Below are 24692 nucleotides of genomic sequence, written 5' to 3' on the forward strand. Positions count from 1 at the left end.
AAAACTAAAGTGAAGGTCTAGATATATTTATATGTGATTTTGCTTGGTCATGTACAATTATTAATTTAACATTATACCAGCATTTATGTTGTTCGAGTAGGCCTACAGTAAACTTTCAGTTAGTCCTGTTTGCAGGCAAAATTATTTCAATATGGGTTTAAAATGTCAAAAGGTGCTTTGATTTATCTCTCCAAACTCAGGCAGATGCTTAGTGAAGGGGTTTCCTTTCCTAATTTGTAATAACACACTCGAGTCTATACTCTACATACGGTGGTGGAAAGTAACTAAGTAGATTTACTTATGTACTGTACTTACAATTTTGAGGTATTTGTAGGCTACTTCTCTTGAGTATTTCCAATAATTTTACTACTCTACTACATCTGAGATGCAAATATTGCACTTTCACTTCACTACAATTATATGAAAACGTTAGTTACTACACTTCAGCCCTGTATACATTTCGGCCATTTGAAAATAGGAGAAGTACAAGCTCGCAATGTGTCGCATCGCGATGCATTGTGAGCTTGTGGATTTGCTATTTTCAAACGATTGTTATACATTTGAAAACTTGAAATGGGACATTCTGTCTAATGACTGAGTACTTAGTTTGTACTTTTGGTACTGATGTATTGATGCCAATATGCTTGTACTTAATTTTTTTAATTCTGGACGTTTACTTATAACAAAGTAGTTCTATATTGCGGTATTCATACTTTTACTTCAGTAAAATGTTTTTCCACCACCGAGTACTTTTTTTACCACTGCCCTACATACATACAAGAACATAAACCAACAAGCGCACCTTGATGAGCAGTGTGACTCAGAGTTCTCAGACAAATGATTCTTCATCAAACATCTGCTCCAAGTCCTGTGGGCAGTCTGGCTCCTCCTCCAGGGGAGGGGCCATGGGATCACTGCACCTCCTTAGCCACGCCCTCCTGCTCTCAACCAGGGATGGCGCCATCTGCTGACTGCTCTGAGGGCTACCGTGTGGGCGGGACAGAACGTAATGCTTTACCGCGCCCTGTGCGGTGCAGGTGGACGAGCAGAGGGGGGGCTTGGCACTTCTTTGGCCGCCCTGTATGTCCACCTCAGAAACCCTCAGGGCTTCTGGTTCACCGGGGAGTCTCTGCGCGCAAACAGCTCGTCTGCTGAAGCGCTCCAGGTGCAAGGCGAGCTGCAGTGCCTCCGGCTCGGAGGACCGCCGCTGGGAGAGAAGGGAGGCGTGGCCATCCTCCTCCGCACTGCTGAGGGAGTGCGTTTTGTTTTTCCTAAACAGCGCGAGGGCCGGACTCGTCTGCCCAAAGACCATAGTCTGTGGCACAGCAAGCTTGAGCTCGTTTATGTGGTGGGTGTGCTGCTGCTGGCAGGCCTGGGTGTGGATGTCTCTGAGCTGGCGGACAGTTAGTTGGGAATGGGAGGGCTGAGGACAGGGTGCCCTCTGGAGGCTCCTAATGGAATGGGATGGCTGAGGACAGGGTGGCCCCTGGAGGTTCCCAGTGGAGGGCTGAGGACAGGGTGCTTGGAGGTTCCCAGTGGAGGGCTGAGGACAGGGTGCTTGGAGGTTCCCATGGGAGGGCTGAGGATAGGGTGCCCCCTGGGGGGAAGGAGAACTGGAGGATTCAGGCTTTACGAGTGGTTGAGGCCCGCTGCTGGGGGTCTCCAGAATGACCATCCTCCCCTCCTCCTCCGGCTTGAGGAGGTCACCTTTTTCCGGGTCCCGTTTACTGGCAATGACAGACTGATCAGTGTGCCCTCCCTGTTTGCATGGTCCAGTGAAGGGGGGGGGGGGGGGTGGAGAGAGAGAGAGAGATTATTTATGAGAACTGTTTAAAAACACCCCCTGCCATATTAGTTATTACTTGCGCAAGCAGAGCGCGCAAGTACTAGTTTCGCCTGGGACGCGTATGCAATGTCCCAGCACTTTTGATGTGTATGTACCGTCCCAGCACTTTTGATGCGTATGCACCGTCCCAGCAAATGACGTAATGACTACTTGTGCCTGATACGGCAGTGGTGCCAGATTACCTTTAATCCTCCCGACACTAAAACATATCGTCATTACATCACCACCATCGAAAACCATTGGTTTTATCAGGCACAACTAGTCATTACGTCATTTGCTGGGACGGTTGAAGTTAGAGACACCTATTACTCTGATCATGATTTAGTATTAATATCACTATAGTCCAAGATTAAGTAAATTTAAAACAAGTATGCACTCGACAGAGTGCAGTTCTAGTTATTATTAGATTTGTTTTGGACAGCTAGCCTACAGTAGCTTATGCCACTCTTTTGGCCAAATGGCTTATTCTACTAAACTGGGAATTGAGTACTTATCCTGCTTATTGACATTGGGTTGGGTAATTCTTTGGCTGTAGTATAAGTGCATTTATGTTACTGATCTTTGTAAACACTGTCTGGGTTAAAACACATTTATTTGGTGTTTATGATGGGAGTAATTAAGTTCCAAAATATAATCTATGTAGGCCTATGTCAATATAACGCTAATTTATACATTCATAGGCCAGTCAATCTAAGATTTGACCCAAAATAAAATTCAAAAGTAATCATTCAAGGTTTTTTATGATCCTTAGGTTCATCCAAATAACATTAAATATAGAGTATAATATAAATTGTGGATCATGGTAAATTCAGGGGTTGAAAGTTGGAGTAGGCTACCATTAAAAACAAATCAAAAATGTATTATGCTTTAAGAAGCATGTAATGTGTCAAACTGATTCTGAATCCATTCCAAGCATTAGTTTATAAATTTTTAATGGTAATCCAACTTTCAACCCCTGAATGTATCATGATCCACAATTTATATAATACTCAAATTTTATGTTTATGTTATTTTATGTTATTTGGATGAACCTAGCGATCATAAAAAACGATTACTTTTGCAATTTCGTTTGAGTCATGCCCCTTTTTAGCTTAGATTGACTGGCCTAACAATCCACTAGGAACAGGGACGTGCAGAGAATGTTAGAGGGGCAGGAGCTGAAATTCCCTAAAAAGGACACTTTTAGCCAAAAATAGCGAAAATAGCATATCTATAAGCGTGACACGTTGAGAGCTTGTAGATCAGCAATCTTCAGGGCTTGACCCCACACTCTCTTTATCTACTGGAGATGCAGAGTGTGACATGGATTTCTAAACAAATTCTTTCAACACAAAATGCTGCGTTCGAGTTCAGGAGAGTTCGGAAAAAAGCAATTCTCCTGAATGCTGCCTTCCGGTACGGCATGGAAAGGAAAGAAGGGGCATTTACATTTCTTTCGCCATAGTAAATTATGCATTCATGGTCTGGTGAGGGCGGTTGTTTAACAGACAGGTAAAAGGGCAGGGGGTGAAGCCCCCTTTAATGTCTATGTGTGCACGACGTGCACGTGCCTGACTAGGAAAGTACATTTAAGACAATGAATGAAAGTTCAGCACAAATTGCACATGCCTCATGCCTCTCGCTCACCCCCGTTCTCTCTCCGTCGTCTTTCTCCGAGCTGTCTTGCTGGTTCAGCGAGGGCCTCCGCACGTCCTTCAACCACGCATTAGGGTGGAGCCCCCTGCCGCTTTTCAACGTCTCCTTGGAAGGAAGCTCTCGGGGCGGCAGGGGGGAGCCATTTGGACCAGGTGGTCCCACGTCTGGAGGATCGGCACCGTCTTTTGGAACATTGTCAGAGACGGTTCCCGTCGAGGCCGTAGTAGGGGGGGAGGTAGACACGGACAGCATTGCCGTCTTCGCCAGGAGGAGGGGGTCTCGTTTGGCCTGCGAGGCCCCTTCGCGACACATCAAGGGGAGGGAGTCGAGGGGAGAGCGTGTGGGACGTGCAGGGGAGGTGTGCGGAGAGGAGAGGCCGAAGGAGCCGCCGGCCGGAAGAGTCTCGGAGTGGGCGTGGGCTTGCGAGTGGTTACCGGCATTGAGATGCTCTTCTTCATTGTCATCATTATTGCCATCTTCCCTGGAGAGGCACTGGCCACTTCCTATAGTGCAGGCCTGTAATTCGGTCGCGTAGGCGATGGCCGGCTCTGAACACCTCCGGAATCTGTAGCGGAGGTCCTCCGGGGAGGAGGAGAGGTCCTGGCTGCCGGTGGGTGATCCCTCCTGGCTGATGATGGGGCAGGCTGGGTGTGCCGGTCTCCTGCCTCTGGGTCGGCCTGGCAGTGGGGATGTGAAAAAGTGTCCAAAACGAAAAATTTGTATAATTCAATATTAACGATTCATCGATTTGTTTTTAAAGGTTTTATGACATTCATTTTAATTTATTTTTATTTTTCGTTTTTCTTTTAGGTTTTATGACCTCAATTACACCCAAAAATCCTGAACTTTGAACATTCAGTGGATTTTCTGTGGTCTGGAGTTTTCTTTGGGGTTTGGAAGCCTTTTGAGCTACAATGAAAACAGGCAAGACAGTGAAAACAGTGACATCTGCTGGCAAATCCCATTGACATATATGGGATTTGCAGGCTCTTACATCACAAACTGCCGGCAAATCAGAGCACCTGTTTGAGCCAGAAAACCCCAGACCACAGAAAGTCTACTGAATGTTAAAAGTTCAGGTTTTTTGGGTGCAATTGAGCTTAGAAAACCTAAAGAAAAATCCAAAACCTTTTTTTAATGTCACAATCCCTTTAACGTCCAATAATGAACCATAAAAAAAAGGTTCAATTGCGGAATTGTTTTTTTTTGTATGCTGTTATCCTTACACATCCATGTTGCCTCAATCAGGTTGTTAATAACAGATAACATTACCAATCAACACCAATAATGCAGTGGTTTTCAACAATTTTCATATCACGGTAAATTAAGTAATGTACAGTAGATGTTTAACAATAATTTAACTCTTGAGAGTAAAAAATCTAATAAGGGTGAATTTGGTTACCAACTCTCCATCATTTAGGACCACATGGAACACCCTCAAGGACCACTGGTTGAAAACCACTGCAATAATGCAACGCAGGCACACTTTGGTAGGCCTGTATAGCCCTGTCCTGTTTGGATATTCTTCTTATTATTATATGTATATATATATTTTTTAATAATCGATTTTGATCCTATTAACGATTAATCGGGCCTATACCTACCTGGCGGTGGCAACTGCAGGAGACAGCGCTCCCTGGTGGCTTGGTGGGCACACGAGCGGTGCACGTCCGGGTCCGCGGCGTCCTGGTCGTTGTCGCTGAGCGTGAGGATGGAGTCCAGGCTTCCCTGCAGCGGTTTGTTTTGACGGCAGCCACCCCGTCCGGTCGGGAAGCTCGGCGAGCCGCCGCTGCCGCCGCTGTAGTCATCCAGCTCGTTCTCCAGACTGTCGAAGGACGAGTCCGTCAGCGGGTATGACGGCCAGGGGTCTAAATGAGGAGGAATGGCGTAGAAATTAAAGTAGACAAAGTGTTTTTCTTTGGTTTAAAAAAGTGTTAAAAAGCACTATATTGTGGAAGTTATTGCTATAGAGTGTTTGTTCAGTAACAGGAGTCTCCATGTCTCTCCAGCTTTTCATTAAACAGAAACTGCATTTTCAGGTCGGGATACCAGTTTTAGCCAAACAGGATAGCGAACGCAGTCAGAATACAGATTAAACAAGTGGAATTGTAAGTGATGACACAAATAAATGTTTATTAAAGAGCTGGAGAGACAGGGAGACCCCTGTTACAAAACAAACACTCTATAGCAATGATTACTATCATAATATAGTGATAAAACCTTTTGTTAAATAGAATAAAAACCCAATAGATTCCCTATTAGTTATGGCTTTTATCACTCTGCTGTAAGAGTTACAATAGAATACTACAATTACAATGCATGTCTCCAGTGATGACTTGTGTGTGGAAAAAAACCTGTTTTAAACACTTTATTTGTGTATGCACTATGCAGTCGTCTTCTTTGCCTTTCGGCTTCATCCTTCAGGGGTCGCCAACGCGAACCATCTGCCTCCATCTTACCCTGCCTCCTCTTTTCTCACACCAACTAACTTCATGTCCTTTTTCACTACATCCATAAATCTTCTCTTTGATCTAGGCCTCCTGCCTGGCAGTTCCAATCTCAACATCCTTCTACCGATATACTCACTATCCCTCCTCTGTACGTGTCCAAACCATCTCAGTCTGGCCTCTCTGGCTTTATCTCCAAAACATCTGACATGTGCTGTCTGAAGTACTCGTTCGTTCCTGATCATATCCATCCTTGTTACTCCCAGAGAGAACCTCAACATTTTAGTCTCTGCTACCTCCAGCTCTGATTCCTGTCTTTTCCTCAGCGCGACCGTCTCTAAACCATACAATGCTATGCATATATACACTATGCAGTACCTGGTTGAATGTCCTTTGTGCTGTGACTCCGTGGAGGACCTCCAAACAACGTGGCGGGGTTCTGTCCTGTGATCTTCTGACAGTGGTCGATCATGAACTTGACCAAGTCACACACCTAGAGGAGACGAGATAAATACTGTGTTAAAGTTAGGCTGCCTGCTTTAAAGGGATAGTTCAAATATTTTCTAGTTCAGAAGCTAATGTGGTCGGTCATACAGAAACGGTGCAGACGGGGCCCTAGTAACCATACACAGCAACTGGAGCGGTTAAAAAAAAGGAAAATAGCAAGGCAATCTTATAGCGATATCAAACGCCTTAAGACGAGCCTACTCGTCAAAAGCGCTGGGAGCAATGCACGAAATTAAATTAATCAGGATGAGTATACCTGTCAACGGGATCAAATGTGAATAAATTAATCCACAAACGCCAGCAACAGCACAACACCATAGTTCCATGTGACAGCCCCTCTTGAACGAAAGTTGCGCTATATGGTAGAATTAGGTCAACAATACAAATTACGCTAATTTTAAATGGGACATTCTGCATAATGAGTACTAAACTTTAGATACTTTAAGTACATTTTGATGCCAATCCTTTTGTACTTTTACTCAGGTACATTTTTTATTCCAGCTTTGACTTGTAATGGAGTATTTCTATATTGCAGTATTGATACTATTACCTTTGAGTACTTTTTTTCCACCACTGCTCACCTTTTTGGCCATCTCTCCCTCCAGTTGGGGACTACAAGTCCCAGGAGGCCACAGCATGCTGGGAGCGATGCACACCGATAGGTTGAAACTGGTCATCTGGTTGTCCAGCGCGTTGCCCTGGATGCCGTGCAGCAGGCAGAGGAGGTGACGGAGCAACACAACGTTTTCTGTGGGCAGTCGCACAATCAGCCTGCAGGAATACAGACGTGGTGAAACACGGTATTCTGGGTTCCGGGTTTAACCTGGTATCCTGAAGTTTCAATGTACAGAAGGTTATGTAGGTAGGCTGGTGTTCAGATTCCTGGTTTACCTGGCATCCCATAGTTTCCTGAGGCACTACACTCAGTACACTGCCCTCTCTGCATTCTAGTGTGTCACTGTGAAGGACTGGCCCCATGAAGTGAACGGAGTTGGCGTAAGTCGGCAAAGTGATGACGATTTTGACGTAGGCTGGTGATCTTGCGCAATAACAGTGTGTTTGACAAAAGTAATATTTGTACAGTAAATATGACAGTTGCGTGGATGCAATGTAGTGCAGCTGTATTCTGGGAGCGTGCAGATTTTATTTTGCATGGAGAGATGTGTGCTAACCGTGTGGTTTGGTAGGAGAAGGAGCACGGATAAACGGCCATGTGCTTGTGTACCCCCTGTCTATTAGCGTAGAAGGATGTGTTTATTTAAGTCTTTCTGGTAAAGAGCGTCCGCTTAAATGCCTGAATTGTAAATTGTATAATTTAGTATCAAAATGTACCATTTGTATTTTCTGTTACATAGCATATAGACTGTTCCCAAACCTTTCCATGCCAATTAAGGAGGACCCCCATTTATAAGCATTAACTCTGGCTGCATCTACCGCTGTTGCGAAATGGTAAATGAAGAGCTGAACAATTGTTAGCGTTCTTCCTTAACTTATCGTGATCTGATTAAAAATGATTACAATGTCTCAGACATACAGAATACAGCTCAATATGTCGTCGTTATACATTATAAGCCCAACCTTATAACAATAGTGTGTGTGTGTGTGTGTGTGCAACCTTTGTATATCCTGTGCCTGTTCCTCCACTCCCTGGCTTTCGTCCAATATGTCCATCCACTCCTCGTAGCGGTCGGAGCACAGCAGGCTTCCTGGGATGTTGCGCAGGAAGTCCTGTGGAGTATGACTCAGAATCATCTTTATTGTCACATCACAGTTTCCCAAGTAAACAAGCCAAGGGTGGCAGAGATTAGCTGCCCACAGACGGACGGACGGACAGGGCGTAAGGAGATCAAGGCAGGGAAGAAGAAAGTTTGAGGGCTTTTACCACAAAAACGTTTCAGATATTTAGAAGCTTGTTCCGCAAAGAGCACCCTCATAGGGTCTTTCTTATGTTATACAAATAAGGGGTTTCGGATATTTACAAGCTTGATTCACAAACTGCATAACCGCAGGGTCTCTCTCAGCTTATTAACATGTTGTACAGCCGTACAACCGAGGGGTGTACGGCTGTCTACGTACGTACGTATATCATTATCGTTTTAACCACACCAACTGTAAAAATACATAATCTAACATTGTGCTATATTTATCAACGAAAGGCATGCTCTGGTGGGACATCACACAATGAATCTTCTTATCAGTTGCCTTGAAAGGTGATTGTGAACAAGGGCTTCTTGTGTTCCAAATTTCTATCTCTCTTCCTGAATGTTCAAAGCTGTCAAGAAAAAGCCAAGAAAAAGGTGCTTGAGGAAGTTCCAGGGGGACCCCAGCTAAATGATACCTAGGAAGCAAATGTACCCTTATGGGTCGGTAAGAGAGGGTACAATGGAACCAAATGGACAAATGGATACAGTCCATTTGTACACTCTCAGAGTTAAATTAACTTCCCTTTTACAATATACATTGGGGTCCCAGAGATATAAATGGGGGACCATAGCCTAATTCAGGTCAAACCGGGGGTCCTTGAAATGAAAATCTTCTCTTATGGGGGTCCTTGGCATATATTTTCAAATGGGGGTCCGCAGGCTAATGAGTGTCAATTTGGGGGTCCTTGAACAAACAAAGAGGTAGGCGCGCACACCAGTAGTAGGGGGGTGCTGACTGCAGGAGATACAACTTAAAACAAGGAAAAGAGGCCGCACAGCTCATAGTCACGATGCAAGAAACTTTTATTGAACAGACGTTTCGGCAAACAGGACGCCTCTTTAGGCGCCTGTGACTACGAGCTGTGCGGCCTCTTTTCCTGTTTTCAAATTTGGGGGTCCTTGACATGATACGGTTTGAGAACCACTGCATTAAGCCATGCACTGTTCAGTGAATGCATGCATGTCCTTCTATGAACAAACGTATGTGTCGTTAGGTAATAGGTTAAAAAAGAACCCACTGGTGTTTGTATGACTCGCTGTCATCCGTCCAGATTATAATGGAAATGGATATTAATCCAGATTATGTTTTAAAGACGACCACTGTTATGAACAGCCTGTTCTAGGTCCGAGGACTAAAATAGGATATGATCGGATTAAATAATGCTGTTACACAAAGGACACACACACACACACACACACACACACACACACACACACAGAACACATGCAGAATGCAAACCACTTAAACCATATAAACTTTGTTGTACATCAATAGCGAAAACAGCCGATCTCCAAGCTCTGTGTTGATATACATCACAAATGCACCTATTTTTCGCCAAATGTTTGTCTATTCTGACCAAATGTCACTCAACCATCATGCCCGACATGAGGGTGGGCAAGCTTGTTCAAGGTCATATGAAGGACATGGCATACTATGAAGTGTCATTGACAGGGAGAGAGCGAGGGAGAAATTATTCTAAAAAACATTAATATTATTAAGTACAATTTTTAGGTATTTGTACTTTACCAATATATATATATATATATATATATATATATATATATATATATATATATATATAAATATTACTAGTTAGTTCGTAGATTTGTATTATTATTATTACAAAATATACATTAACCACTTCAGCCCCATACACATTTCGGACATTTTTAAATAACCGATCTGCTATAATCAAAAGATTTTTATACATTTCAAAACTTTAAGTTAGTACATTTGATACCAATACTTTGTACTTTTACTCAAGTCAAATTTTAACTCCGAACTTTTACTTGTAAGTAAAGTATTTCTACATTGCAGTATTGACACTTTTACTCAAGTAAAACATTTGAGTTATTCTTCTGGCCATTGAGTGCACATTTAAAATTGTGCTACTGTTATCTACAAATGCTATCAACATTGAGTTTGAGCAGTGGTTATTATTCTTAGCAGTACCTTGAAGACCCCAGAGATGATGAACACGTGGTCCCTGGTCAGAGGGAGCTGCGAGAAGCCAGAGTCCAGCGAGTCCCTCAGCTCGCGGACGGCCTTGGCCCCGGCCGACCGACGGAAGATTCCCCGCGTCCACGAGCCCTCATGGTACAAGAACACCAGCATGTCCTGTAGGAATGCAGAGAGAAAAGAGCGACATCCAGTATAGTACAGTTTACTGTGTTAACAGGGTTAACATTAATTTCCAAAACTTTTTCCAGAATATTTAACCCAATGTCTTGGCCAGTACTAGGCCTATATAACAATCATTCGGCGCAATAATGAGTCTCTTACTCCTACAGTTATGCGCAATGCCCAAAGACAGGCAGTGGAGCAGCAATAAAGTTGATTTGAAAAACTTTGATTTCATTAAAGTTTCTATTTGAGAACATTCAAACTTATAAGCAAACATATATGCGCTATAAAAATAACATTTTGAAAGACATACATATTTTTTCATACAGTCTAACTAACATGATATTGAGGTGGCATCGACAACTTTAAAACATCTGTTTTAAAGTTTGCAAACGAGCCTGGCATATGAGTGGGAGTGAACCTTGAATTTCGCTAACCAATAACAGTGCAGAGGGGTGTTCTATCGGGGAGAATTAAAAAACTTCAGTGCACTGTGCCTACACATGTGTAGAACTGTGTGTAGACATGTGTGTAAACATGTGTGTTTTTAGATTTCTCCAGTTTAATCCTGAGTTTAAGTTTTGTTGTGTTCAAGATCTGATTTTAGGCATGTTTAAGCCTCCAGGAAAAAAATTCCATTGTTAATATTGTATCTGTGTTGTCCCAGCCTTGTACCTATTGTTTTACCCGTTTCTCCGACATATTGTAAACCACATTTTTCACATGTGATTAAGTAAATGCAGTTGCTGGTTCTGGCTGTTATTTGTTGTTTAATCTCTAACACGCGTTTTGTAGTTCTATTATTGACTAATTGTTTGGGTTTGAAGTATTCTGGTCCCTGGCGTGCTGGTGTGTTGATTTCTTTTAGCTTGCTGTGTACTAGATAATCTTTAAGGTTTTTGTTTTTTCTGTAGGCCGATATAATTTTATAATCTTTTAGAAGATCATCCGTTCGGTTCTCAAAATTCCTTTTTATTCTGTTGTTGGCTAGTGTGCTCTGTGTTGAATAACTGGTTATCAGGGCCAATTTAGGGCCTGGATCCCGCACTCTTATTTCTAAGAAGGTATTTTGAGCTTTCCGGAGGAATGTCCTAGTGTATCCTCTTAGTCTGAGGGCCGTAAATAGTGTTTTACAAGCTATTTTTAAATCACTTCTTTGCGTGCAAATCCTATGGAATCTTAGTAGTTGTGATTTGACTATCCCTGTGTAGGAGTGTGTCGGATGGAATGACGTTTTGTGTAATAGGGCGTGGGTGTCTGTTTCTTTAAAAAATACTTTTAAGTCTAGTTTCCCATTTGTGTTAAAGTTTGGGCCCTTGAAGATTGTTACATCAAGAAAGTCAATCCTTTCAGTGTGTGTCACAAATTTTATCGTTATGGATCTATGATGGCTATTTACAACATCAATAAATTCCTGGAATTCTTCTTTGCTATGTTCCCATATTCCAAATATATCATCCAGAAACCTATAGTAATGTGTCGGTTTAAGTCTGCATTTTTCTAGTGCTGTCTGCTCCCATATGCTAATGTAAATGTTTGCATAAGATGGTGCAAATCGCTTTCCCATGGCCGTCCCTTTGATTTGTAAATAAAACTTGTTAAAGGAAAAATCATTCCGGGTTAGATTGACTCGAGGAGGGGGCACACAGACCGGTGAACCAATAGGATCTACCGGCTGTTTTCGCCTGCAAATTTGAATCCACCCCTCTAGACCAGAAATCACACAGGCTGGGGCAGGCTACTCTGACATCAGTTATGCTGCGTTCACACGGGCAGATGCAAAGATACAGCCTACCATTAATTTTCAATGGAAGCCAGCGACATCAAGATACATCCAATGTTTGTAGTTGCTGCAAAAGCTACAACAAAGTTGATCTGGTTTCAACTTTAGCTACAAAGATACAAAGCTACAAATACGCTGTGTAGCTTTGTATCTGCCAGTGTGAACACAGCAATAATAGTCACTTATATAACGTCAGTCCATTGCAGTCGCTCACCATGATTGGCTGAGGCAGAGCGTCCTCCAGACAAACGGAGCTCAGCGGTTGGCCAAAGAGGCAGCCGGAGGCGGGACTCGAGAGGGACATGGAGGAGTCGTCGAGCTGAGAGGAGGAGCCTTTCCAGAAGGCCCAATTGATGATCGAACGCTTCCTTTTGAAGGGCTTCTGAGACAATTCTGAAAATAACAAATGTAATATCCTGTTGTTTTTTATTTTATTTTATTCCAAAGGTCATTGATTTTATTCCTAAAGTGTAATATAGCATTGGAGATTGTCATGGTTTAGTCTACAGTTTAAGTTGGTGTCCAGGTAGCTCAGTCGGTCCCCTTTGGACCACAAGTTCATGGGTTCGATCCTGGACACCGCCATCTCATCATATGAGTAGCACGGATTGGGGGCGGCAAGTCATGCAGGAAGTATTGGGAGCTGATGGTAGGTGTGGTGATCCACCTCAACATCCAATTCCCAGGAGTCTAGTGCATTGTAACGGGGACAGACTCCCGCGTGTTACCGGCTGATACCGACAATAAACCACTCCCGAGCTACTTCTTAAGCGATTTACAGTCAATTGACCTATAGCTAAGCCCCAAACTGCTATGGTCCAATCACAGCTAAGCATAACATGGGTTAGACAAACATTACACCCATAACTCTCGAGTGTACACACTGAACCAAATGGCGCCGTAACATACATTCATACACTCTCAACTTAGTTACAGACCTGTAAGGGTCCATTTGGAACCTTCTCAAGGAAACCTAGAGGATCCTTAGACCTCACTTTGAGAAGACAATGCCAAGTCAGAGTAATTGTCACCTGACAGTTCAATTTCCCAAGCTAGCTGTGTGACAATCAGCAGAGAGGAGGTGAATAAGAAACATCCAACTCTCCTTTCAAACTACTTTGTAAAAAGTACCTCTGAGCAAGGCATCAAGTCTCAAACGGCTCTGGTTAGGGATGCTCCAATCGCGTGTTTTTATTGGCTTATAGTCTAACCCCGAAATTTGATTTTGACACTTTTGACATATCACAATAGTATAATATAAAACATCACAGACAATATCCAGTCTAATATCATGATATAATATTGATACTAGGGGTGTCACGATCACATTAATTTTTTTGACCATTTTTTGATAATTTGAAAATGACGTGATTGGCCAACCACGTGATCGGATTGGCAAACCCCAGCTCTGGCGTAACTGGACAATGGGAAGTCTGTAACGGAGTTGTAGTCTATTAAATCACCTATGGCTTCATGCTGCTGTGATGAGGGGCGCCGCTTCAGAATGAACTGGCACTGCTTGTTAGCCTGCAGCAGCAGCTCTGCCTGCACCGCCATCTGTCTGTCGGGGGTCAGTACTGCGTCCTTGTTACCCTGAGACGGCGGCTCCCTCACATGACCCATCTGGATACTGAAGGGAAACTCGTGACCTGGTGTCAGAGACAAGGAGCGACAACAGAGAGACAAAGAGTGAGGAATAACCCATTGAGACCAGATTCTACAAAATGTCTTCTAATGTTTCTATATCAGTGGTTCTCAAAAATGTTCATATCAAAGACCCTCAAAATGATATGTATCTGGCCGCGAATGCCCATCTCAAAATATTTTGTTCCAGGGCAGGGACCCCCAGAAGCAAATCATTTAGTTAAAACCGTTCGCTGTGACAGGATAGATATTCAAAGATTTGCACACGTTTTCAGGATTGTTAAAAAAATAGCAGCTCTACAAGCTTGCGCTATGAGCTTGGGAACTGTCCCAAAAAGTCGCCGCTTCGGTGCCACTGAAAATTTCTGACGAGCTGAAATCATTTCGGCACTAGAGCGGTATTTCCTCATTCATTCAGCCCAGCTTCGAGTTCAATTTGTCTGCCTTGAAGACACACAAACAGGTAGTTTGGAAGAGACCAACCAACTTCCAAATGATTGTGGCTGGGAGGTTCTCTGCAGAGCAGGCAGATCTGGCTGCAGTGTTGTTGTCCTCCTCTCCTCTCACACTCGTTCTTAACAATAAAACAAATACTGTCTAAAATAATTACAAACCTATACTAGGATACACAAATAAACAACACGTTCACATAAGAAACTAAACACAAGATACCGCCGTTCCCAGCACATCATGTTCTTAATGAGCTGTGTTTTGCACGCACACACACATTTGTGAGTGTGACAAACACAACACCACACACACACACACACACACACACGTAACGTTTGTGTGTGACAAACACAACACCCAGCTGGCTGGAGGAAGACGCACCGTGACAGTGAGGGTCAGTCAGATATGTATCCACGTTGCAAAGCTCATTTACCAGCCACAAAACCCCAATATTTAAAAGCAACTTCAGCGCTAGCTGTGAGGGAGTATCTTAAGTCAGCCCTAGACCTTTCCAGAACCGACTATTGTTCGGGACTAAATAGGAGTATGAAACAGCCCTTAATGGGATAATAGAGTATATTCAGTCCTATAGGGACTGAATATAGGGATTAAAAAAATCTAATCTCTCCGGATAACAAAATGGAGAACCCTCAGAAAGGTACTGGACATCATGTACAAATGTACAATAGGAGACTCACTGACCAATCAAAGGATAGGGTGCGTTGTCCCTCTTTGAGAAAACCCACAGCTGGTAGTCTTTCACGTTGCCCTAAGAAACAGAGGTACTTTATTAAAAACAACAAGCAGTGGTGGATAGCAACTAAAGAACTGGAAATGTTTCATTGTGAAATGTTCTAAAATTTATTTAGAACATATTTACTTGAGTATACACTGTTCACCACTGAAAACAACAATGAGAAACTATTTTTGAAACTGGGACAGGGTGTAATTAGGGAAATTTAGCTAAATCTCATTTTGTTCCAAGCCAACTCCCTTGTGAAAGTTTGTGACAGCTGCTGAAAGTTGGGGAACCACTAGCTCTGGTCCATAGCCTTCTACTGCTTCTACGATTCTGCCCTGCAGTATAAGGCTATGGGACTTTAAATCTCAAATCAAAATCGTTTTTGCTATTCACCAAAACAAAGGCGGGTTGTGTCATTAGAAAGCCTACTTTCCTTAGTGGGCGCACTTCTGAGCCCCCCACCACACGTATAAACGGTACTTTTTGGCCAGAAAGGGATTTTCTGTTCTCTATGAGGCAATTCTCTGGGCAATATCGGTGGAAACAAAATCCCCTTTTGGCCAAAAAGCACCGTTTATACGTGTGGCAGAGTGCATCCACTAAAGAAAGTAGGCTTTCTAATGACACGACCCGCCTTTGTTTTGGTGAGTAGCAAAAACTTTTTTTTTATTTACGCTAAAGAGGAGAGGCTGGTCTGCATTCGATTTGAGATTTAAAACGAAAGTCCCATAGCCTTATACTGCAGGGCAGAATCGTAGAAGCAGTAGAAGGATATGGACCAGAGCTAGGGTACCACTAACAACTTATATAAAAAAATGTACAAGATTTCATCTGCTTGAAGTAGCATGTGACGGGTCAATCTAGGGGTTTTTCATGATCCTGAATCCATTGCAAGCATTTGTTTTGCACGAAAAACACTCCTTGGTCTAAAAACGGCCACAGCCATCATCACAAATGTGATAGAATTTGGAAAAGTGTCTATGGACGTTTTTCTAAGGAGTGTCAGTCAATGAGTTAACAGTACAGGTAAAGTTTATGCTAAAAGAATAACACAAAAAGCCTAAGGGGGCTTTCTTTCCATCTGGATTTTAACCCCCGGTCTCACAAACGAACCACTGATCTACCAATCATCCTAAAGGGAATTCACTGGTGGTGATGTAACCAGGTACTCACCGCGATGCCAAACTGCTGTAGGGCCAATCGGACCACCTCATTGGTTGAATCACAGTTACTGACTGCAAGGGTTTTGATCTGAACCAGGAAGGAGATATAATATAACAGCATTGAATAGCGGCTTAATAGGAAACTCTGCAACGAAACCAATGGAACCGAGCATAATGTCTAGAATACTACCACACACACACACACACACACACACACACACACACACACACACACACACACACACACACACACACACACACACAGTAACAGTAAACCTACATCAGCCAAGCTGTTGATTCCCTTCCCGTAGACTTTGAGAGGGATGGTTTTAGGCTCCTCCTTCTCTTTCTCTTCTTTAATTCGGCTAAAGAAGAGAGGAGGAGGGAAATCACAGACGAGACAATAAGGAATATGCAAGTTCTTACTTTGTGGACAGAATATACATATATATATATATATATATAATATATACAACTCCACTACAAAATGACACCACAGTTATAAGATATATACTCCACACCCAACCTTCAAGTCAGGAGGCCTCAGCACGTTCCTTTGTCCAAAAGCTCTGAATTCTTCAGAGCTTAAACCACCAGAAACGCTCAAACAAAACTTTCCTTCACAAAGTTCTTCGGTCAAACTACTCAGTGGTTTAACAAGTTCTGATTATGGCTTAGTATTGGCCTTAAAAGAGTCTCTGTGACAAACAACCACCACCAAACACTCTTCTTCTTTTTGGAAGATTGTGGAATTGTCTGGCTATGTGAGATTAGATCCACTCTAATTGTGATTGATATACTGTACTGTATGTATTTGAATTATAGCTATCTTATATTTGCATACCACACACACACACACACACACACACACACACACACACACACACACACACACACACACACACACACACACACACACACCCACACCCTCTTACCTCTGGAGGAGGGACAACCATTTATCTTTCTGGTCTGTGGAGCTGTGGAAGCAGAGATGGCATCGTGAACATTAGATGATAACCTTATCGATCGATTTACCGGTTAGTTTATAAGCAGCGTTTATTTATATGAAAATCTTGATTTCCCTCAATAATGTCTAACATAAAAAGAATACAACAACTAACCATTTGAGAGACAGGGCCAGATAATGGCATCTTTTATCAGGAATAAAATGAAATGCACCGTTTTGTCTGTCACATCACATGCAAAAGCAGAGACGTTTCTGTGGCTACCAAGGTGGGGGGGGTGGACACAGACATAATTACATTCACAGAAAACCGCCCAATGATAGAACCACAGAATTAACAATTCATTGTTAACTGTTCATTTTAATTGAATAATTTCTTAGCGGCGATTAACGATCAATTGTTAACATCCCTAGCACGCCCATACACACACACACGCGCGCGCACGCAATGGTACCTGAACATGGCAACAAAGTTGCAGGTGGGCCAGCCCATGACGAAGCTGCTCTCTGGGCTGGTGCTGCCCTCACACACCTCCGCCATGCAGCCCGACGTCGTCCACATCTCACACACGCGCACCTGCGCCTTCTGTTTGAACTGGTTGCCTGACCTGAGAACAGACGGAGACATGCATGGGGAAACAACTATAAAACTAAGCTTGTAGATCTGCTTTTTTTTTTTTAAGCGTGAATACGTGGCGCAAATCTTTGAATTTATATTCTTTCCCGGCGAACGTTTTTTAACTCAAATCTTCTGGGAGGTCCGTGTAACAAAATATCTTTTGAGATGGAGTCTGCTACATCTCCCACATCACGTATCTCACGGTCCGTCTCTATGACGGAAAAACTCTTTTCATCTTTGTTTGGTCGTCACCGCACGCACACACACACACACACACACACACTAGAGTTCTCATCGGGCCTGAAAATTAAGGCCCGGCCCTAACTGGGCACTAACTGACCAGGCCTGATGCCCCGGCCAGAATAATTAGCATAGATTTTAAGCACGACCCGGCCCTAAAACGTCAGGTCTGGTAGGGCCTGGTCGGGTTTGTGCAGAATTTGAGAACCCTACACAGAGTAAAAGTGAAACGCCAGTCAGCACCATCTTCATAATAGATACATACACAAACAGACAGAACAGAACTATTATTTTTATTATTATAAACAAATTCAATATATATATATTTTTTTTTCATGGAGCTCGAGGCCCATATACTGTATGTTAATCAGTAGGACCGATTAGCATACAGTTTATGCCCGGCCCTAAAACGTCGGGGCGGGGCGGGTCTGGTTCGGGCAGAGTTTGAAAACTCTAACACACACACACACACACACACACACACACACACACACACACACACACACACACACACACACAAACCACTTACTTGGCCTTGGCGATGACCAGCATGTTGTTGAACAAGAACAGGTGTCTGTCCTGTGTCTGTAGTCCAGTTTTCAACTGGGTGTGGCCATGCAGGAGAAACACCCTATCAGACCACACCAGGAAGGACTGGACCAATGGGCATGTCTCTGGGCAGAAGGGAGCCTGGAAGCAATCTCTGCAATCAGAAGAACGCACAACGCTGGTGATCATCAAACCATTTAACCGTTTTATTTTACATGCCTGCGAATGCACGTTTGTTGGGGGGGGGGGGGGGGGGGGGGGGGGGGAGAGTCTCAAACCTCAAATTGTATTTGAGGTTTGGGACTAATTGATTCACCATTCTAAATGCATATAGGCAAGCTTTGATCCCTGGCGTTGATTGGCGTCGCCTTCAAACATCTGGCTTCGGTCGGGCTCAGTGACTGCATTTTAATAGCTGGTAGAAACACATTCAATACACTTGCTGAACCTTCAATTTATATTTGTATTCTCTATCCCCATCTCTCTTTTATTTGTGCTTCCAATGTAGCCTCGCATTGCCAGACTGTTGCCCCTCCCAATTTTCAAATGCTCCCGTCATACAGTCTGGAGCAACGGTAGCTCTGATCCTTAGTGAGCGATAAAGCGGAAGTGAAGCCTCCTCCCCACTTCCGTTTAGTCTTTACAGTCTAATATGAATAGAAATCATCTAAGCAGATATAGCTTGCTGCTTAGCAGAAATTGATATTAAAAAATATATATATATTTTTTTTTAATATATTTGCGTGAGCGGAAATAGCAGCTTCCTTGCTCGGATTTGAGGAGGTGTAGTTCCAAACTCTGTATAGAATGTGAAAGGTGAGGCAGGGTGATGGATTAGGTGGTGGATTAGGTCCACACACACGCTGCCGGGAGTGTTTTAATGGACTCATTCACATCACTGTTCCACGCGGTCTATTAAAGCCAGGCCTATTAATAGAGCCCTTATCACTTGATAGGATTGGCCACAGACAGAGGGATTATGTACCTGAATGGACTCAGCTACTCCAGCAGTTTAGTGTATGTACGAATGTACGTATGTATGTGTGTATGTGTGTGTGTGTGTGTGTGTGTGTGTGTGTGTGTGTGTGTGTGCGTGCGTTACGTTATAAACATTGCCTCCACTAATCTGCTCTGTAAAGTGTGTGAGATTAGCAGACATAATCTCACATGCTGCGGCTTCTTTCTGTACATGTTACTCACAGAACTCATTATGATTTATTATGGCTTAGATGCCATTCATCATCACTTCAGTGCACATTAGCAAGGGTGTACATTGTAGGGATGGGCTCAAATATCGCAATTTTTAATTGTTACTTCAAATTGTTATTTGTTTTTTTTTACTATAATTTTAGGTTAGTTTTTTCAGAGTAAGCTGTAAGCAGTAAGCCTGATTCGACTTTTCATGGTTTATATTGTTTATAATTGTTTTAAAATGTTCTAGTATATAAAAAGTAAAGTAACGTAAATCGGAATAAATCATGATATCGAATGGCGATAAAATTATACATTTAATCTGCACCCTAGGTATCGAGATCGTATCGAATCGGGAGGTAAGTGAATCGTCCCACCTCTACTACATAGACAGCTCTCAATTAGCTGATTCCCACCCAGTAGTGTTGATTTTGACAGCAATTTTTTTATACATTTTCTTCTGAATCATATTTTAGTCATCTGAAATGGTTTAGTTTTAGCCGACAAAGCCCTATTACTATTAGTAGTAATAAAGTACTAGTACTATTCTAGTCAACTAAATCTAAAGTCGATTTTGTTGACACAAATGTATTTAGGCGGGCCTTGATGGCGTTATAATGACTGCATTTACAGTTGGCTGCGCATTTTAGTCTAGTTTTTAATTGTTGACAAAATTGTCAATATATTTAGTCTTAGTTTTAGTCATCATAGCTTAGACTGCCACCTAGTCTCCTTAAACATGCCAAGCCTGCTGGCCCTGTGAACGTGTGCTGCCGTTAGAGTAAGACTTGTCCCACCAAGGACACGATCAGGGTTCACACATTTTTTACCAATGCATTTCCAAAGTAGTTAACCCAATTTCCAGGCCTACTGTATATAACAATCATTCAGCAATGAGTCTCTTACAACTAGTCCTATGTGCAATGGCCAAAGAGTTTGGCAAATAATGACTTATGTTAGGCTATACATATGAATTTGTGCAATGTTATACATGTTTTGGAAAAGGTTTTTTTTTATTAACAAACAAGTAGCCAAAAACAACCATTTTTCCAGGGCCCTTGATAAATTCCAAACCTTTTTTTTCCTCATTTCAAAATATTTCCAGGAAACACTGCACCATACCTGGAAAGGGTCCTGGACCTGGTCAGAGCCTTGGTGATAACCAGCGAGGGAGCCGACTGGCGGCGATTACTCAGCGACTTCATTCTCTAAAGAAACGGAGACAGATGATGTAAAACAACAAGTGATTCAGTAAGATTAAACCCCATACTGGAGTTCCCCAGGGCGCTACAGTCTACATGGTCCCTTCAGTAAGATTAAACCACATACTGGAGTTCACCAGGGCGCTACAGTCTACAGGGTCCCTGCAGGGTCCCTTCCGGTTTTCTCTCTACACTTAACATCTTTCCTGAAAAGAGCCAATCTACCATCTCGCTGTGTCCCGTTGCAAATGCAACGTGAGCTTGTAGATCTGCTGTTTTCACTGAATGATAGCGATGTTTAGGTAGGGTAGGTGATTATCTTTGGTTAAAATAAGTGTTAAAAAGCTCCATATTGTGATAGTACTCATTGCTATAGAGTGTTTGTTCAAAAACTCTCCACGTCTGTCCAGCTTTTTATTAAAGAGAAAATGCATTTTAAACTACACTGATAAATTGCTACCATGTTTGGCTGAAATGTTGTCCCTGACCTGAAAATGTATTTTCTGTTTATTAAAGAGCTGGAGAGACAGGGAGACCCCTGTTACTGAACAAACACTCTATAGCAATGATTATTATCAGAATATAGTGATTTAACCTTTTAACAAACATCTTTTTGTTTTAACCAAAGAAGATCACTTACCCTACCCTTTAACATTAACCCAAGGGTTGTGGTTAAAGTAGGGTCCATCAGTAACAGTTTAATTAATGTCACAGTCATTTTGTTTCCCAGCTCACTTCCTTTTCTGTCTTTCTCATTGGGATACAGCAAAAAGAAAAAAAAGAAAAAGAAAAAAACTCATTAAATATAAGCACGGTAGTCTTGTCGTGGTGGCCCACAAACGCGCCATTAACCCTCTTATGCCTTCCTTTCATTTGTCAGCTAGCTAGTTATATAATGGATATTAATATTATTGATTGTCGTGATTAAAACAAAATAAAAGTGCATATTTGAATATTCTAACCACACCTGGGTGTCTATTAGAGTCATGTTAACTCCATAGACATGTACAAAGCAGAAAAGGTACAAAGATCACGGCACTCCATCTTTAAGGTTAAGTCTGCGTTACATAGCAGACATGTCAAGCCCATATGAGCCACTGTGCAGCCTTGGATCATCCTCAGGTGAGACCCTTCAGCAAGTTCAGCCCGTTCTAAAGTCTAGGCTTAAAATGAAAAGTGACCGTAATTATTCAGGACAAGTACACCTGTCACCAGGATCAAATGTGTTAAAGTTGCAAAATAACCTCTGACAGGTCACAAGAAAAATAATGAAATGGATATATGTTTTTTGGATGGTCAGACAGAGAGACAAACTATGAGCCCCCCCCCCCCCCCCCCCCATAAAAAAACAATTGAATTACTACCATATCTGCCGATATTCTCTACCCAGAGGTTCTCTACAGACTCTCACAGATCGGTTTATTTTCCACATCATCGCAGCCTTACAGCTCAATCAAGATAAAGTGTGAATAACTGAAAAGCACGACACAGTATAAATCGGGCTTAAAAACATCCTCACACCCTCACCGCTGGGTGTGAGAGAGGCAGACATGCAGGCATTCACATAACGCTTGGCTCATGTTTACACACTCTCTGTCGTCGTTACATAAGCTCTCTTAATGTTCCTCTCATCCATCAGAGCATCAGCCGCCTGCCGTGGCCTCCAAACGTCACAGCGGCCGGCATCATGACATAGGAGGAATTTAGAGACGTAAAGATTAGCCAGATGGTTAATGGCGCATTTATATAGCGCCCATTCACACACACATTCACACACCGATGCCGGAGGAAAGTAGGAGCCATGCAAGGCACCAACCTGCACATCAGGAGCACTTGGGGATTTCAGAGTCTTGCTCAAGGACACTTTGACACTAACTCTGGGAACTGGAATTGAGAACCTTGCGGTTCCCATCCGGTCACTGTACCCCTGAGACACTTTTTGTCACACTTTTCATGGGCTAGCTTTGATAGTCAGAGGACACTCTCTTCTCTTCTTCTTTCACAAATACCCTCTCTGTATTCCTACTTTTTTGCCCTTTCCCCATGCCGGGATTCTTTTTAACACATATTATGTGACACGGGTTTTGCAATTAAAATATATAGTCGAGTAGACAGACACTTTAAACGCAGCTGAAGGTAATAATGTTAGTTGTGGTGGGCGCGCTTGAATTCATTTAGGTGTTACTGTGTGCCAACGTGAAGGTATAACTGTACGGGAGCTGTTCTGCTTGCACACTGCAACACCTAAATGTAGCGTCCCACGTTTAATGTCATTACCTCCAGCTGTGTTTATACCGCTCAAAATATCTGCTGTGAAAAGGTCCATTCAATTCCACCAGTCAACTATCTGAAGTCCAGTGGTGGAAAAAGTACTCAATTGTTGTACTTATTACTTAAGTAAAGGTATCAATACTTAGATTTGTAGAACTACTTTGGTACAAGTCAGAAATTAAAATTGTACAAACAATTGGCATCAAATTGTACTCTCATTTCAAGTTTTCAAACGTAAAAAAATCGTTTGAAAATAGCCGATCTACAAGATCACAATGCGTCGCATCAGGGCTGAAGTGGGTTGTATGTTTTGTAATAAAATATACAGTACTTAAGTACTTTTTTTTTTTTAAGTTACTTTCCACCACTTCTGAAATCCAACATGCTAACGCTTTACATTTGCTGTCCTTTCTTTTAACAGCTTTTATCAACCATTTCATGAACTAATATTCCAGCATGCCCGCTGGTATGATTATAGTGTGCTTCTCATTTCAGTACTAGTAGGAAAGTCCGTGAAAGATTGCACATAAATTGCACCATGCGTTCATGATTTGAGGCATTTTGTTCCAAAAATGTGTTTTGCAAAAATCCACCTGTTGGTGGTGCTAAAACAGGCCAATGTGAAAAGGGTGGGTTATATTCCTCAGCCTAGTAGGAAAGTCTGTGAAAGATCTCACATAAATTGCACACTGCGTTCATGATTTGAGGGTTTTTGTTCAAAACGGGTCAAACCTGCAAACTTTGAAAGCCAATGTTAGCCAATTAGGATGGAATATGAAATATCGGACAGATCCGGCTTGAAGACATGACTATAGAGATAGTGTGTAACGATCAAAAGTTGGTCTCCTGGTGGCGCTATAACAGGCCGTTATTTGGGGCAGAGGTTCATTGTTGGCATCCAGGGAGTGTGTGCAAAATTTGGCATCGACCGGGTTAACGGTGCCGGACGGACGGACACACACACGGACGGAGTGCAAAACATACTCTCTCCCCATGCCTTCGGCCTGGTGGAGACAATTATGTAATTTGCATACACCGTACATGGGCTCAGCGATGGAATAGTAGTAACAGCCTGAGAGGGGCAGAGGTCACTAGGACACAGACAAGCTCTCCAGCATCACATGGCCACAGGAGCTGAATAAACTGTCTTTTAGATTTAGATTTAGTCAGTCTTTTGAGTTAGTTTAAGTCATATTTTAGTCATCTGAAATGTTTTAATGTTAGTCTAGTTTTAGATTTAGTGTTACTTAAATCCACAGTTGATTTTGTCAACTCAATGTATTTTGGCGTATTATGGATGATAATCACTTGGTTGCATGCTGAAAATAGCCGATCAGATCGGCTAATTTCAGAGTGTCACGTCTTTTAGTAACTTCTACTGGATCTCTTCTC

At 42.5% G+C, this 24692-nt stretch overlaps 1 protein-coding gene across 2 annotated transcripts in view; it reads right to left on the reverse strand.

The window, feature by feature from the left end:
• Positions 1-674: 674 nt before the first annotated feature.
• LOC310854285 (rho GTPase-activating protein 20-like) overlaps positions 675-24692 on the reverse strand; it is a 58867-nt gene continuing 34849 nt past the window's right edge. For both annotated transcript variants that reach the window (XM_083758885.1, XM_083758884.1), the window contains 16 exons: positions 20950-21035; positions 18617-18790; positions 17684-17836; positions 17200-17241; positions 16545-16629; positions 16275-16352; positions 15062-15128; positions 13729-13914; positions 12480-12658; positions 10312-10476; positions 8051-8163; positions 7017-7206; positions 6307-6421; positions 5086-5349; positions 3473-4158; positions 675-1759 (listed from right to left, as the gene is read on the reverse strand). In XM_083758885.1, coding sequence (XP_083615011.1) covers positions 830-1759; positions 3473-4158; positions 5086-5349; positions 6307-6421; positions 7017-7206; positions 8051-8163; positions 10312-10476; positions 12480-12658; positions 13729-13914; positions 15062-15128; positions 16275-16352; positions 16545-16629; positions 17200-17241; positions 17684-17836; positions 18617-18790; positions 20950-21035 — 3513 coding nt within the window. In that variant the 3' untranslated portion in view covers positions 675-829. The remainder of the gene's footprint in view (positions 1760-3472; positions 4159-5085; positions 5350-6306; positions 6422-7016; positions 7207-8050; positions 8164-10311; positions 10477-12479; positions 12659-13728; positions 13915-15061; positions 15129-16274; positions 16353-16544; positions 16630-17199; positions 17242-17683; positions 17837-18616; positions 18791-20949; positions 21036-24692) is intronic.

Source organism: Protomyctophum parallelum (assembly GCF_964188405.1).
Source record: "Protomyctophum parallelum genome assembly, chromosome: 23".
NCBI classification, from domain to species: domain Eukaryota; kingdom Metazoa; phylum Chordata; class Actinopteri; order Myctophiformes; family Myctophidae; genus Protomyctophum; species Protomyctophum parallelum.